At 56.9% G+C, this 16,668-nt stretch overlaps 1 protein-coding gene across 1 annotated transcript; it reads right to left on the minus strand.

Moving 5' to 3' along the window:
• Nucleotides 1–854: 854 nt before the first annotated feature.
• MAPK8IP2 (mitogen-activated protein kinase 8 interacting protein 2) lies at nt 855–11,237 on the minus strand. The gene is made up of 12 exons (XM_021091276.2): nt 11,145–11,237; nt 10,064–10,169; nt 8,268–8,540; nt 8,046–8,139; nt 6,708–7,958; nt 6,388–6,463; nt 6,088–6,260; nt 5,896–6,005; nt 4,928–5,032; nt 4,714–4,784; nt 1,974–2,072; nt 855–1,559 (listed from the first exon to the last, which is right to left on the minus strand). The coding sequence occupies exons 1-12, from the start codon at nt 11,207–11,209 to the stop codon at nt 1,487–1,489; spliced, it is 2,496 nt and encodes an 831-aa protein (XP_020946935.2). The 5' UTR covers nt 11,210–11,237; the 3' UTR covers nt 855–1,486.
• Nucleotides 11,238–16,668: the final 5,431 nt, after the last annotated feature.

Raw genomic sequence — 16,668 nt, forward strand, 5'->3', positions numbered from 1 at the left:
TGCAGAGGTGTGCATTTCAAACACGCCCATGGGCTCTCTGCCTCTTTCCACGGAGTGTTCCAGTGTGCGGGCATGCCACTGGTCAGGGGCCCTTGCCTGTGCTGGGGCTGCCCGAATGCTGAAGGCTGGGTTATTTACTAACTCCTGACTATATTCTCTTTTGGTGGGTTGCCTTTAATTTGAATAGGAGTGTGTGATTTTATTTATTCATTTATTTAGCCGCACACTCAGCATGTGGAAGTTCCAGGACCAAGGACCAAACCTACGCCACAGCTGCAACCCGAACCACGGTAGTGACACCGGATCTTTAACCTGCTGTGCCACCGCAGAAACCCAGGGGCATATGATTTCTCTCTCTCAGATCTGAGCTGTAGTAGAGACCTAAGCCACAACTGTGGCAACGCTGGATCCTTAACCCGCTCTGCCAGGCCAGGGATCGAACCTGCGTCCCAAAGCTCCCAAGATGCTGCCGCTGATCCTGTTGGGTCACAGCAGGAACTCCCAGAAGGGCGTGATTTTTATAGACAGTACTTTTCAGTCTTCATGTGTGAATTTGTCTGTGCTGCCTTTGCTCGCTCTCTGCCTTTGCACACACTCTCGAGCACGCACGGCATGTGCACTCCCCAGCCAGCACTCCAGGGCATGAGAAAGAACACACGTCGAGGGACTCTCCCTTTGGCCTCAGATTCCTCGCTGGCCAATCACATGTTTTTGGGGAGATGGAATCCCCGGCATGAGCTCGGAGAGCACCGAAAAGCTAAGCGTCTCACGACTCCATTACCTTGGGGTCTTCGCGCACACTGCCACAGGCAGCACCTGTATCTGCACCCCCACCACCCCAGAAACACACGAGGTCACACCAAGCAGAGAGTTTATTGAGGTGCTGGACTGTGGGAAGTGTTTGCAGCGGCAAAGCAGATGCTGGTGTGGCTGGGGCCCCGGCAGGGCACCCTCCTCCTAGCAGTCTGGGGGCTTAGGGTGAGCATCAACTACTCCTCGTCTCCCCCAGGCCCTTCTGGGGAGCCCCTCCCTGCATCCCGAGCTCCAAGTGAGGCAGTATGGGGGGCTCTCTTTGTCCCTAAGCTCGAAGATGGGATGATCCCTTGATAGTCACTATAAAAATTAAAATTCCTTTATAAATCCCAGGGGGAAGAGCAAGTGGGGGTCACGTGGGAGCTTCCCAATTCTGACCCCAAAGTAAAGAGCAGAGGACGAGAGTTTGCAGGCACAGAGGAGCAGAGACAGACAGGAGGAGAGAGGAGGGCGGCCGGGGTGACACAGAGAGAGAATGGATCGGGGGAAGCGGAGGTGCAGGCTCCACTCTTCAGCAGCCTCTGGGGAGCAAGGAGGAGGCTTCCCAGCACAGCCCGGAGACCCCCTGGATGTCAGGTCCCATGTGCCCCCGGTCCAGTCCTTGCCAAAGCTGAGGGGGCCTCCTGAGACACTCCCAGCCCAGCTGCTCCTGGAGCAGGGGAGTGGCGGGCAGCTACTCCAGGTAGATGTCCTCTGTGGGGCAGGCGTACTCCAGGTGCTCCTGGTAGTACTCCAGGAAGGCGCGGCTGCAGAGGAGAGGGGTCCTCAGCCCCGCCCCCCCCCCAACATCCTGCCTCAGTCCTCCTGGCCTGGCAACCATGTCCACAGCACAGACCTTTTTCCTTACTGTCTGGCCTCAGTACCCACAAGGGCACCCTGCCTGTGCCATTTCCATGCCCAGGACCACCCCACCCCCCGCCAGAGCTCCTGACCCAAGTGTCCCACCCATTATCTCCCCAACCCTCCACCCCCACCACTCTCATCTGACCTTCCCTCTCGCCCTCCTCCCCGTTCCTGTCTCCCCAGACCTCATCCCCATCCAACTCCAGCCCACTCCCCCCAGAGGCACCCGGCCCTAGTTCTGCATCCCCACTGCAGTCCCAGCCATCACTGCCCACCAGTCCACCCCTCATCCTGCACCTCCCTCCAGACCCACTCACCCCACGCTCTGGGCCACAGGCCTCATGGACTCCTGGGAGACAAAGACGTGGCAGGCAAAGCGGCTCAGCAGAGGGTGTTTGGTGATGAAGCCAAAATAACTGGGGGGGGGGGGGGTCAGCACACAGAAACGTCAAGGGATGTGGCCCCACGCCTCAGCCCCCAGGGACTGGAGAGAAGAGGCAGGAACGAAGGGCTTGGGGCGGGGTGCTGGTCATTTGATTTCAAGATGTGAGGCCCCTTTGTGGGTCCCTGTCCAAGAACAGTGCTGGGGTCTGTGAGGAGTTACTGCTCTAAGTTCATTTCTTCACCGCAGAGTGTCCACCTGCCTCTGTGCCCCCCACCCCCAGCCCCGACCACAGAGGAAGGCCTCTCCCCTGTCTTCTGGACGCCACATCTCCACCAACTTCCTCATCATTATCACCTGGCACCCTGAGCCTGCCCAGCACCACCTCTGGTCCTGCAAACCCACAGCTACTTTCCAGGCTCTGCTGTGGGGCTCGACGTGGGCACCAATGTGTACAGCTGTCTCCCCGGAGAAGAGGCAGCACCCTGGCTCTGCCACTCATGCAGCGGCTGCCCCAGCTCTGTTCCATGTATGCCTTTCCTGAATCTGCCCTTCTTTTTCTCATCAAGACATTAATAAAAATTATTGTCCAGAGGGAAGAAACGTCCGAATCCTACAGGAGCACAGTGCAGATCCTCCAACTTCGGCTAATCCAGTACACACAGGGTGGGATTAGGGGTTGCGGGTCCACCAGATGGGAACCCATGTGACAGCATCGTTGCCGGGACAGCGTGCTCACGTTGACCGTGAACCTGTCAAATGCCGTGTTTGGATGAGTGCATTCATGGCCACTGCACTTAGATGCTGCCTACCACGTGCCAGGTACCATCCTAAGCAAGGTCTTTGTATGATTAATGCCAAAAACCTCACAACAGCCCTGGAAGAAAGCCTCTAAAGGAGGCCACTAAGGCACAGAGGAGGTTGGAAACCTGCCCACAGACACACAGCCAGTCTGTGGTGCACGGGGAGTGTTCGAGGCTGCCGTGATCTCAGACACCACACATGCCCAACTTGTCCAGACACAGTGCACCTGGCCCACTCCTGATCACCTCGGCACCTGCTTTGCAGTGAGACACCTGACACTGTCCCGCTGTGCCTCCTCACTGTGGGGACTACTGGGCTGGCTCTAGAGCAACAAATACCAGGAAGGTCTGCGCCAGGTCAGCAGCTTTCAGTACGTTCCTAGCCTTTGAGCCACTCATCTTTCTCTCATGGAACCACATCTGGGTCAGTGTCCAGCCTGGAGGCTTGAGCCTGGGGCATCTACAGTTTCCCTCTGTTGTCCTTCCTTCCTTAGCCATGCCCCCCCTCGGCCCACCATCCCTGTGGGCTGTGGGCTGCTGTGCAGCTCGGTCCTTATGGTGCCAGCTCCGCCCACCGCCTGGTCTGAGCCCTGCCCTCTACCCCAGCTCTCCAGGCCTCAAAGCAGCATCTAAACCATCTCCCTCCTCAGTGGAGAAGCAGCCACACAGCTCTGCCCCTGTGGCGTGTCAGCCAGCCAGCAGACAGTGGCTCACTCTTACTGCAAATGTCCAACAACACACGTGCCAGCCTCAGCATCTGTCACAAGCCTCAGGCCCAGGGCAGTGTGGCCTTCCCGCATCCTGCCTCCCTTAAGGACCTGCTTCCTCGCAACCAGGGGGTCCGTTTGAGACTCTGCTTGGCTCTGTCTGCCTCAGTGGTGAGCGCCTCCCCTCTCCTTCATCTAGGGCCCTGGCATCCTGGGCAGGAGCCTGGCGGGCAGGGGGGCTGTGGCCCACCCCACACTCATGCTCATGCCTCCCCGCTCACTCCCGCCTCGTCTCACTCCACCTGGCTATCCTGCCTGCCTCATGACCAAAGCTGTCTACCTGCTCGCAAACAGACCTCCTCCCCCCGCCCCCGTCTCCTTTCCACATTCTAGTAGCCGCTGGGGTCTCACTGCATCTGGTCAGGGCCCAAATACTGCATCGCCAGCCTGCAGCCCCATTCACGCTGTGCCTCTTCTCTTGGTGTGTGGGTTTCCAACCGCCCAACACCCAGGTGTTATGCCCTCCCAGGTCAGCCTCTACGTCCAATCTACTCAGGTCCTGCCTGCCCCACCTCCTAAACGCCTTAGGACATAAGGGACACGGCAGGTGGATAACCTCAGCAGCCGTCTGGCCTTCAGCCAGCAGCACTCGGGTCCCTCTACTCTGCCCAGCAGCCAGAGCCGGCTGGTCAACCTGTGTCACACCATGACCCCCAAACCAGTGAGGTTTAAGTACAAGCCCCTAGGCATCGTCAGAAGGTACCCCTCCAGCCTCATCCGAGCCACCCCCAAAGTGCCCCTCACCCACAGCCTCAGCTCAGCTGGCTGCCACCCTGTCACCTACCTGTCTTTCAAGCTCTGCAGCGTGCTCTTCAGTCGACCCCTAAGTCCCTTGCCTCTCTGCAGGTCTGCTCGGGGAGCCCCAAACAGACGTCCACCAGAACCCCCACAGATATTTCTAGCATATGCTTGTCTGTATGTCTGTCTGCCCACCGAGACCAGATGGGAGCCTGCCTAAAACGTGGCTCCTCAGCCCAAATGTGTCTCTGTGGGCACCTTACGGGGGCTCAATGCTGGAGCCAAACGGCTGTTCGTGGTGGAGGGTGGGATTGCGTAGGGCCGCCCTCAGGGTTTGCGGAGCCCGTGCGGTGGGTCGGGGTCTTACCAGCTGTTGCGGGGGTGGCAGCCACAGAACGAGATGTTCTTCATCTGGAAGAAGTGGCTGCAGTGCTGGAACTGGAACAGAGGTGGAAGAAGTCAGCAGAGTTAGACGCAGCGGCTCGGGGCCCCTGCCACCCCTGCCGTACACGCCTTGGTCGCACCCTCTGGCCTTACCCCACCCCCAGCCTCCCCTGTGCCTCAGGCCCCCACGCCCCCACCTCGGGTCCTCCACTTAGACTCAGCTTGACCCCCCGAAGAGAAATCTCAAGGTCACAGGAGGCAGGAGGACGCAGGTGGACAGTCAGTTTTCGGGCAGTGGCAATCTGGAGAAGAAGTCAGAGGAGAGGGGTCTCAAGGGCCGACAAGGGTGTCTATCCCTCCTGGTAGAACATTCTAGATTTGGCCTGAAGTCTCCTGGCACTGATTCTGGAAGATGTGAGCGTGGTCTTGGCCACTCTTCAGTCTCAGGACATCCTGCCTCTTCTTCTCTCCATTCCTCCCCAGGACCGTGGCCCTACTGATCCCGGCCTCCTCATGCCTGGCCCATGAGCTGGATGCGTGCAGGACTGTCTTGCTCCCCCACTGCTCTCCTATCCAGTCACAGGACAGCAGATGGCCAGGCACTCAGTCAACATCCACTGCGGAATGAATGAGTGAGTACGTGACACCTAGGGAAGAGTCTGAGAGTCAATCAAGACTCTCAGACAAGGATAGGATGGGCTAGAGTTCCCGTTGTGGCTCAGTGGTAATGAATCCAACTAGGACCCATGAGGTTGCGGGTTCAATCCCTGGCCTCGCTCAGTGGGTTAAGGACCTGGCATTGCAGTGAGCTGTGGTGTAGGTCACAGATGCGGCTTGGATCCTGCGTTGCCATGGCTGTGGCGTAGGCTGGTGGCTACAGCTCCCTACTTGACCCCTAGCCTGGGAACCTCCATATGCTGCGGGTGCGGCCCTAAGAAAAGAAAAAGAATAGGACAGGCTGAAGAGGAAGAGGGGTGAGCACGAAAGTGATGGCGGACAGCTGCTGAGCGCTGCCTTAGGCCTGTCTACCCAGGCCTCTGAATCAGGGGTGGGGGCCCAGGCCCCTGAGCATCCTCTAGAACCCTCTGTGGAAGCAGGCAGAGGCCTGGGGCCTCCAAGGGCTGTGCTGGCCTGTGGGGCTGGGGGCGCCCACCTCCAGACTGACCTTCTGCATGGCTGCACAGAGGATACCGTTGCCCTGGTGACAGGGTACCTCCACGGAGCCCAGGAACTGGACGTCGAAGCGCTCCACCCAGCAGGGACCCCGCTTGCTCCCTGGGGGGATGACAAGGGGCGTAGGTCAGGCAAGCAAGAGGGGTCTGGGATGACAAGACACCCCTTGGGAATGGGGCCTCACCCAGCAGGTCCTTGGCCGGGCCGGGCACCGCGTGGGCGTAGAAGGCAGGGAAGACACCCCGCTCCCCTGTGCGCATGTTGAAGCCTCGGAACCAGAAGTCATCCTCCTCAGCCTCCACCAGCACCGGGTCATCCACATCCAGCTCCAGCTCGTCCGGATGGCGGGGAATGAACCTGAATCAGGTCGGGGGCGGGGGGTCACTGCGGCCGGGGCTGGACTGGCTGAGTTGTGTCTACTAGTGTCCTGGGGTGGCTAGAGACTCTGGTGAAGGGTCCCCAGCGGCAGGAGGAGAGGCTGTACCTGAAGACGGCCCGATGGGTTTGCTCTCTCTCCTCGCCGTTGACCAGGCAGGAAAAAAGGCCGAAAGACTCGGTGCCTGAGAGACAGAAACAGGGAGACACAGACTCAGGGGCGGGGGAGGGGCGTCCTCGAAGGCCCCGCCCAGCGCCCCGCCCCTCAACCGCCCCTCAACCCTCAACAGGGGCTGGGAGCAGAGCAGCCCCTCCAGATTGCCCACCGCATGAGGATCTGCGGACAGGCCCAGTCCCACCACCCTCTGGGGACCTGCATGGGCTCTGGGAGGAGCCAGCCGGGGGCGCCCCCCTGCCCCTCCCACTCACTGGAAGATCGAGAGGTGCTGTTGACAAAGACATTGAGGAACTTCTTGGAGAAGGTGAGGTCCGGGCTGTCTGGGGAGGTGTCCTCGGCTCTCTGTCCACCACCCAGGAGTGCCGCGCCCGCCTCCTCCTCGCTGGCCTCGCCGCCGCTGTCTTCCTCGCTGTCGTCGCCCAGGCCGGCGCAGCGCCGCAGGCTCACCAGCTCCAGCTGCGTGTGCTCGTCCACCACGAGCGTGTACTTGACCGCGTCGTACACCAGCGAGGCGTCCAGCGCCGCAGGGCCTGTGCCCCTGCCCCCGGGAGGCCCGGCCTTGTCCTCAGCTTCCTCCTCCTCGTCGTCCTCCTCGTCGTCGTCCTCCTCCTCCGAGCAGGCCGCCGAGCAGGGGCGGCCGGGGCGGGCCGCGCGGCCCGGAGCAGCCCACAGCGGGGTGATGGTGTCCCGCGTCGGGTTGCTGAGGAAGAGGCAGGGCCCCGGCTGCGCAGCGCCGGGCCGAGGCGCCGGGGGCGCGGGGGGCGGCGGCCCACACAGCGTCTCCATGTCCACCAGCTCCACGTCGCCACCGCCGCCGCCGCTGCCGCCGCCGCCGCCGGGCCCAGGGGCCAGCTCGGGCGCGCCGGGGGCTCCGCTGGCCGTTGCCTCGGGCTCCCCCGCAGGGCGCGCGGCGGGAGATAGGCACTGGCCGGGGCAGAGGATGGGCGAGGAGCCCTCGGAGATCATGCGGCTCACGAGGTTGCTGAGCAGCCAGGGCGAGTCAGCGTCCTCGCTGAGGTCTGGCTCCGATTCGGACCCGGACTCGTACTCGCTGTTGGTGTCGTCGGGCCCCACGGGCAGGAAGGCGGGGCGGCGCGGGGGCTCGCACGGAGGCTCCGGCTCCGGCTCGGAAGCCGGCGACGAGGCCTCCTCGATGGAGTTGGTGAGGTGTGAGGAGCGGCCGCTGCTGCTGCTGCCGTCGTCGCTACTCCGCTCCAGCTCCGTCTCGGAGATGGACGAGATCATGCGGCCCAGGCGCGCGCCCGCCACGTCCTCGGAGTCGGAGCCGGGCGAGGACAGCTCCTGGCTGCTTCGCCGGCCCCCACGGCCTGTGCTGGAGCCGCTCCCCAGGTCGGCCTCAATGCCTGGATCCGAGGAGGGCGAGGCCCCGCCTTGGGCCGGGGAGCCCGCGGGCCGGTTTCCTTCCAGGTCGCAATCTGGGCGCACAGGAGGCTGTGCCCCACAGGGGCTCATGTCCGTGGGCGGGATGGGGACGGGCGGGTCTGCGGAGCCATGGGAGGCATCAGCCAGCCCACCCCGCTTCCTCCTCCCGCACCTCCCGGGCCCCTCCCACCTGCTGCCTGGCTCACCTCTGAGGGGCTCCTGGGGGGGTGGGCACAGCACTGTCTCCTGCCAGGAGTCTGGAGGCGCTGGGGCGAACCCTCCGTTGTTGTTCAGGGAGTCCTGGAGTGGGGGGAGAGAGAGCAGCGCTGAGGAGAGGCCCCAGCTCTCGGGGGTGGTGGCACAGGCTGCCCTGGGGAACAGAGTCCCAGATGCTGGCAATTGGGGTTTAGCTGAGTCTGGGTGCTCACCTGGGCTCCCAGGGTTGTCAGGTGGAGCGTGGTGGGCCGGTGCTTGTGGGGCTCCTCCAGGGAGGGAGAGGGGATCAGGGGCTCCAGAGCAGCGGTCTCTGAGCCGGGCCCTCCTCCCTCCATGCCCTCCCCTTCTCCTTCCTCCTCTTCCTCCTCCTCCTCCTCCTCTTCCTCCTCCTCTTCATTGTCATCAATCATCTCAAACTCCTGAAAGTCATCCTGGAAGGAGCAGATGGGGTGCGGCTGCTCCGAACGCCCCAGGGAAAGGCTGTCCTGGAGGAAAGAAGGACAGGGCAGAGCTAGGCCAGAGGGGGACAGTGACCCAGGTCCCAGGTCCCAGGTCCCAGGACAGGGGGAGGCAGGAAGCTGTCAGTCAAGGGAGGGAAGCCTCCCTCCAGTTCATTCTGAGCTCCAAGAGCACAGCTTTGTAAAAACTCTGCTTGCGACACATAAGGATCACTCCAGTTCTTGGTAAGTAAGAGTCCAAACTCTTAAGCCTGGGTGACAGGGATTCTCAGAGTGGCCCCAACCCACATGCCAGCCTCATTTCGCCCCTAAATTGTCACACCAGCACTTTTTCCTCCATAGCATTTTAACACAACTCATTCCCTGTAGGGTTTGGAGACTGTGTTCCCCAGCAAGCTGCAACCCCACCAGAACAGGCCCCATCAGGGCCATTGTACACTGATGGACCCTGCCCCCCACCGAAAACAGGGCCTGGCCCACAGTGGAAGCTCCGTAAATATCAAGTGAATGCATGAAGCCAAGACAGCCAGCACCCAGGGTTCACCAAGTTTGCACCAATCTCGGGGGCTTTGACCCACTAATCCCTTCCAGCAATTCCTCTCCTCATCCCCTCCTATCTCCCTCATCTACCAGCTCCTGCTAGTCTTCCCTAAGGGCATGGCTGTGCACCCTTTCCACCAGAAAATCTCTCCCGTGGCCTCAGTCTCGAGTGGGTTCCCCTCATTGCACCCCATGACACCCCTCCCATTGGAATCCAGTAGTGGAGATTCAGGTGGCTATTGCCTCTCGCATGTCTTTCTCCTTCACCAGGTTACAAGCTCCTAAAGGCAAGAGCCACACCTGTCCTGCTCTCCTCCCAGGCACCTGGAAGCCCCTATCACTTGCCACACAGGAGATTCTCAGAAATGTTCTTGAATGAAATAAACACCATGGAGAGATAGGAGCGCTCTTGTGATGTAGTGGGTTAGGGATCCGGTGTTGTCACTGCAGCAGTTTGGGTCACTGCTGTGGCACAGGTTCGATCCCTGGCCTGGGAACTTCCATACGCCACAATTGCGGGGGGGGGGGGGGGCGACGGGGGGAGGGGGATGTGGAGAGATAGGGAGGAGGAAGAGAAGCAAAAGATGGAGAGAAAAAAGATTCAGGGATGTTGGCATGAGGCAGATAGAAGGTGGCTTGAGAGGTGGGGAAAGGGCTGAGGAGGAGATGAAGTGAGACAGCAGCTGGAAGGGGACAGATCTTTCTGGGACGTGCTCTGAGAGACAGAGGGCCGCACAGGGGAGGCACATCTCCCCTCTCCCAACCTAGCCCAGTGGTGCGGGCCAGGTGAGGACTGCCGGGGAAGGTCCCAAGTGGAGGGCCTACGGTCTGTTAGGAAAAGAGAGGTTTGAGATCAAGGAAGACCCTGGTCGAGAGGCCAGCGGGGAGCGGGAGGTCAGAGGACCCCTTGTTTCAAGGCTGAGCTTGGACCCACCCTCAAACCCCAGGGGAACGCTAAGCAGAGCTGAAGCAAGACTCTGCCTTGAGTCTGCCCCCAGCCCCTGGCCCACCTTCTCGCAGTGGTCCGAGTCATAGCTGAGGCCCAGACCACAGTCATCGGTGATCTCGGACAGATCCTCATCGTCAAATTCTTCCAGGCTTATGTCCTGAGGAGGCCTGGAGAGGGGACCGGGGTGAGAGAGCAAGCACAGGGCTCCTGAGAGAGCCACCCGCCCTGGACCCTTGTCTGGGAGCCGGTCCGAAGCAGGGGCCAAGGGAGACCCTCCCAGCTCCTAGGCTCCATAGTCTCCAGAGCCCCCAACTCCCAGACCCACATCCTGCCATGAACCTCAGGCTCTGCTCTGCAATGGATTTCCCCCACAATCTGAGCCATGACCAGCTCAGAGGAGCCACCAGCCCCCCAGCCCTCCTCCCTCACAGAGCCAGCAGCCTCTCCTCCCTCTGCACTCCGCTCAGGCCCCTCTGGGTCGCAGCCTCAGCCTCAGGGGAGTCAGGCTGAGCAGAGGAGGGGGAGGGGGAGCTGAAGCTGCAGCAGCAGGAGGGGGAGGGGGTCGAGCCTGTTCTGGGCGCACAGTCTGGCCACTTTGTCCCTCAATCCTTCTCAAGGCAGGCCTACACCCAGAGGTCCAGGCTAGCCCCTCTTCCCACCCTAGCCCCTTCCCCCAGGCTCCAGGCTTGATTTCAACTCTCTTCCTCCCTGAGCCCTGCAGACCTGGCCAGGCTTCCACCGAAGAGGCCCAGCAAGGCCAAAAGGACACTGCCAAGCACAGAGGGTGTACCCAGCATCCTGCGGCCTCTCGGAGGCTCAGCCACCACCTCCACCCTTAAGGGGTCGGCGGCTCGGGCTGGGTGCGGCCCTGGAACCCCACAGGAATTGGGGGTGGGAGGGTCATTGGGGCTGGAGGAGGGGGCTAAGGGGAGGACACACAGGGGGAGAGCCAGAACCCGTGGGTGGGGGATGGGGAGCAGGAGTCACGAGCCTCAGGACCAACGAGGGGTCCGGGGCTTGGGTCCCCAAAGGCGATGGGGGTGGGGTGGCAGGGTCGGGTCGGAGGAGTCTGGAGACTGGGTCGGAGAAAGGGCTGTAGGAAGGGAGGGACCTGCCGAGGCCCGGGGCGCCCAAGTGCGTACCTGCAGCCTGGCGGCGACAGCGAGTGAAAGGTGGAAAGAGAAAACATCTCCGCCCGATCCGCCATCTTCTCCCGGGAAAGGCCTGCCGACCGCGGCGGGGGAGGGGTGCCTGGAGCCACAGCCCCGCACGCCCTTCGTCGCGCCCTCCCGCCCGCCCTCGGCCCGCCCCGAGTCACCTCGTGACACGCCCTGCGACACCCCGCTGCCGGCACACCTCGCCACCGGGACACCGCGGCAGCGCGAGCCGGCGGGGGGGGGGCGGGGGGAGGAGGGAGGATCCGGGGGGAGGGGAGGAGGGCGGACCCGGGGGGAGGGCGAAGGGGCCGGCGGGGAAGCTGGTTGGTGGAGACGAGATGGTTTGACTGAGAGACTCGGTTGGGGAAGGATCGGGTGTGCGGTTTGGTCTCCTCGGGGCGGGGGAAGGTGAGAAGCGGATTGGTGGGGATGAGGGATCCGTTCGTGCGCTAAGAGCTTAAACGAGGAAACTGCGATGGAGACGTCGGCCCGCAGACCTCTGGTTAACTGGTCTGGGGAGGTGGGACAAGGAGACAGGGGCTCGTGGAGGGGTGGCTGCGGCCCCAGGAGCAGCACTGGCGTCCCGGGTAATCAGAAGCGTTGAGGTCTCCAGCCGAGGGCTGCGGGATTCCTACGGAAGCTGGGCTGGAGGAGCTGTCCACATCGGGGTGCTGATCAGGACTGGTCGGAGCTGTCCCACAAAGGGTGCTGATTGGGCCCACGGAGATTTCTCCCTAAAACTTGCTGACTCGGGCTGGAGGAACTGTTTCCCCGACGGGTCCTGATCAGAGCTGGAGGAAGTGTTGCCCAACTGCTGAGCAGCGTTGAGCAGAAGCCGGAGCCCAAGGGAGGCTGATCCAGGCTGGACCCAGATGTGACTGTATAGAGGATGCTGATTGGGCTAAAACTGAACTTGCAGTACACAGTACAGATTGCACAGGCTGGAGGGAGGTGTTGATGGACATTGCGTGAAGTGATAACCCTGAAGCTCTGTCCATTAATTGGAAACACTGTTTCTTGAGTGCCAGCTATGTAATTGACTCTTTAGGGTACCAACATTTTCTGGCCTTTGTGGAGCTGTGTGGGAAGAGAAATGGCTGAAATCAGCTCAAGGAATCACATGAGGTGAGGGTTGGCTGGTGTTGGCAGTTGGGGAAGGACAGATCGGAGTTGTGGCATGGGTATTACAGACGGGTTGGAAGGACAGCTTAGGGAGACTTTGTGGAGAAGACTTGGCTAAAGAAGGAGGCTGGCATTTCAACGAGGCTGCAATGAAATGACCCTTTTCCCCCTTGATGGAAATTACGTGCCATAACATTTCTTTTCTTTCTTTCTTTCTTTTTTTTTTTTTTTTTTTTTTTTTTTTTGTCTTTTTAGGCCTGCACCTGAGGCACATGGAGGAGTTCCCAGGCTAGGGGTCGAATCAGAGCTGCAGCTGCCAGCCTACACCAGAGCCACAGCAACACCAGATCCGAGCCGTGCCTGCCACCTACACCTCAGCTCACCACAAGACGGGATCCTTAACCCACTGAGCGAGGCCAGGGATCGAACTTTCAACCTCATGGTTCCTAGTCAGATTCGTTTCCCCTGCGCCACAACAGGAACTCCCCAGCATTTCTTTGTCTAAGTTATTTTTGTGGAAAATTATCTCTGAGGAAAGGATTAGGCACTTGAGTGACTGATGCCTGGAAGCCACAGGGCAGAAGGAGCTCATGAAAGTTGGGAAAGGTGACATCATTCTTTGGGTGGCAATGATTCCGGCCCAGAGAGAAGGCCTATGCTCAGAGACAGATGGTGCCCTCATTTGTGGCCCGACTACAGTTTATATTTTATCTCCAATTACAGTGTTTTTTCTAAGAATGGCATTTATAAGGGCATGTTTCCCTCCGCAGTGGCTGAGAGTTACAGGAAAGCAGAGACACTGATTTATATCTCTTTGAACCTCCAAGCTCCAAGCACAGTGCCTGGCACATGGTAGGGGCTAAGTAAATATATGTATGAATAAATACATGAATGAGTCAGGGCTTACAGGCCCTACCGGGTCTGGGGCATTAAATCCTTGTCATCATGTTGTCTTTTCAATTTTTGAAGAATTAAGAACATTCCTTATTTATGAGGTTCAAGGAGTCTGGATGTAATAACCTCTTTGACTTTCCCCCAAAATCTCTGGATCTCATTCTAGAATTCACAGAGGGTTTTGACCCAAACTTCCCAGATTTCCTTTTGATCCTGAGTCTTGTCACCAAACTGGTTAACTTAGACATCCACATAAGTGACCCATCAAACACTCTTGACTTCTGATGGTCTATGGTGCACGAATGGTGCAGCCAGTACAAGACACAAACTCGACTGGACCTATATGGTATAATTGCAATAACAACGCAGTCTCAGCGAGCCTGACCACCCACCATCCTAAAAGGCCAGAGGACACCGACAATTCTCTCATAGATTAGAAAATAAGTAAATGCAAACCAGAGTCCCTGCTGTGGCACAACGGGATTGACAGATCTCTGGGGCACTGGGACGCAGATTCAATCCCCAGCCCGGCACAGTGGGGTAAGGATCCAGCACTGCCACAGCTGCAGTGTATGTTGCGAGTGTGGCTGGGATCTGATCCCTGGCCCAGGAACTCTGTACGCCGTGGGATGGCCAAAAAAAACAAAAGCAAAATGAATGCAAACTGTGAGTCTTTTTTTTTTTCTTTTTTCTTTTTACAGCCACATTCACTGCATATGGAATTTCCTGGGCCAGGGATTGAATACGAGCTGCAGCCGCAGCCCATGCCAGATCGTTTGGCCCACTTCACCACACCAGGGATCAAACCCACACCACTGCAGTTGGGTTCTTAACCCACGGCGACACTATGGGAAATTCAAACCATCTCTCTTTTATTCTACTCTTACAGCATAGAAGTCACAAGCATAAAATTAAAATGTCAATAGCTAAAACAAAAAAGTGAAAAGCTTAAGAGCCATACATTGTTGAGAATACTGTCATAAGCAGTAACATCTCCACCTCTTACATCTTGATTTTAAGTCCTCAAGTCTCCGACCGTTGTCTCCTGTTTTTCTTGCTTTCTTAGTATATTACCACGGCACCCACAATTCTTTAATTGCATAAGAAACTTCTTCCATATACTATTGCTGTGTTGCAAATTACCACCACATTTAGAGGACTAAAACAACCACTTTACTCTGCTTACAATTTGGGGGTCATCAGTCCAGGAACGGCTCCAATCTCATGCAGTTTGAATACAGTCAGAGTTAAGGGTGGCAGTTGGCACTGTTGACTGGGAGCTCAGCTCAGGCTGTCAACCAGCACCTACACCCGGCCTCACCAGCAGGGTAGTCTCAGGGTAGTTGGACTTCTTATATAAGTGCTGACTTCCCCCAGAGTGACTGTCCAGGGAGGTCCAGAGGGCAGCTGCATGGCCTTTTCTGATCTAGCCAAAGAAGTCATATAACTTTCAATCGGCTAAAGCAGTCACAATCCCACCCAGATTCAAAAGAGCAGTCACAGATCCCACTTCTCAATGGGAGGCATGTCAGAGAATTCGGGAGTCATGTTATAAAACCACCACAGGTCTCCAGTCCTTTGATCTCTCACTTTTCCCATTGTCAACTCAAGTGCCTTGCTTGAAATTAGCCCCCTCTCTGGTATCATCAATTTTTTTTCCTTTGGATCATTTCCATAGGCAAACAAGCATATTCTACTCTTAAAATAAATAGTATATTCTCATTTCTATTTGTATAGTTGATCTAAAGCCATGGGGTTTTCAGTACTGCTATGTTTTAAAGGAAAGGACAGTAGAAGTTGTCCTTCTTTTGGTTTAAGAAAGACTTCTCACAAATAGTTACACCTTTCAAAAATAGATTTCTACCAATGGGGAAAACTCTCATGGCAATAAATACAAGTCAAAGCTTTTTTTTTTTTTAGAAGATCGTTTTTATAAATAAGAATAATCTCTGTAATCTAAATGTCTTAAAAGATTCCTTTTGTCTGAAGGACAGTCTCCAAAATGTTCTTTATTGAGAGCTTTGGGAGATAAACTCACAGTTTGTCTCAAAATGTCTTTATTTTGCCCAGACTGCTGAAAGATATTTTTATACCGGCTATAGAATTCTAGGTCAGGTAGTTTATTTCCTTCATCATCCACCGTCTTCCTCCAAATTCCCTTGTTGCTATGAGAAGCCACCTCTCAGTTTGCCACTCCCTTGAAGGTAATTTCCCTTTCCTTTCCAGCTGCACTTAAGACTTCTCTATCTGGGAGTTCCTGTCATGGCTCGGCTGTTAACGAACCCGGCTAATATCCATGAGGACGCAGCTTTGATCCCTGGCCCTGCTCAGTGAGTTAAGATCCAACGTTGCCCTGAGCTGCGGTGTAGTTCGCAGATGCTCCTTGGATCCTGAGTTGCTGTGGCTGTGGTGTTGGCTGGCAGCTACAGCTCCAATTTGACCCCTAGCCTGGGAACTTTTATATGCCACGGGTGCAGCCCTAAAAAGACAAAAAAAGGGAGGGGGAGACTTCTTTATCCTACTTTCATGTTCTGAAGCTTCAAGATGGGTATCAAAGTGTGGTGTGTTTGCTTTTTCCCCCTGAGTTTCACTGAGGTTTTTTTTTGTCTCTCTCTCTCTTCCTTTCTTCCTTCCTTCCTTCCTTCCTTTTTTGATGGCAGCCCCCATGGTGTATGGAAGTTCCCAGGCCAGGAATTGAACCTGAGCCGCAGCATGTGCAATGCCAGATTCTCTAACCCACTTTACTGGGTCAGGATTGAATGCACACCTCCACACCGACCCGAGTGGCTGCAGTTGGGTTCTTAACCCACTGTGCCATGGAGGCAAGTCCTCACCGAGTTTCTTAACGACAGGATTTCTCTTCCCTTCACTTAGAAATGGCACAGCTGCTACCTCTTCAAGTATTGCCTCTGCCCCTTTCCACCTCTCCTCCTTCTGGGCCTCTAGTAAAATCCAGGCTGGACCTCCTCATCCTAGCCTCCCATAGCCTAACCTTTCTTTCACGTTTTCCATCTCTGTATCTTTCCAAGCAATATTCAGGATAATTTATTGACCTTTATCTTTATTTCATTCGTTCTGTCTTTAACTGCTTATACTTTTCTCTTACAGCTATGTACTGGTTTTAAATTTAGTTGAAATTAAATTTGACTAAAATTTTTACTAAATTAAAACTTTCGTTTTAGTACTTGCGTTTGGAACTTCTTTTTGAACTGCTTGATAGTTCATTACACTTTTAAGTTTCTGCATGTATTTTCAACCTTGACTTTTAATACTTTAATTATATTGAAAATAGGCATTTTATAATCCATTCGATAATTTCATTATCTTAAAGAAGATGTCTGTGGTTACTGCTGGCTTGTTCCCATGATTCCCCATTGTTTCTCTGTTTAATTACCTTTTGTAACTTACAGGTGTTTATTAGCCTTCAGATTGTATTTACGAGAAAGCCTGAGGCCTAGGAAGAAGGCGAGTACCTGTGTTTGCTTCTACCAGG

The sequence above is a fragment of the Sus scrofa genome, chromosome 5, assembly GCF_054392235.1.
Source record: "Sus scrofa isolate SSC_HxYL_T2T_F1_AM1 chromosome 5, Sscrofa_HxYL_maternal_Yorkshire_Landrace_v2.0, whole genome shotgun sequence".
NCBI classification, from domain to species: Eukaryota; Metazoa; Chordata; class Mammalia; order Artiodactyla; family Suidae; genus Sus; species Sus scrofa.

Bases quoted from the DNA above. Each gene is read 5' to 3' on its own strand.
- MAPK8IP2 (XM_021091276.2), bottom strand. From the start codon at position 11,209: ATGGCGGATCGGGCGGAGATGTTTTCTCTTTCCACCTTTCACTCGCTG. The intron at 8,541-10,063 runs GTGGGCCAGGGG...TCTTTCCTCCAG, and splicing joins ACTCGGACCACTGCGAGAAG to GACAGCCTTTCCCTGGGGCG. The intron at 6,006-6,087 runs GTGAGGCCCCAT...TCATCCCCCCAG, and splicing joins CCCGGCCAAGGACCTGCTGG to GGAGCAAGCGGGGTCCCTGC.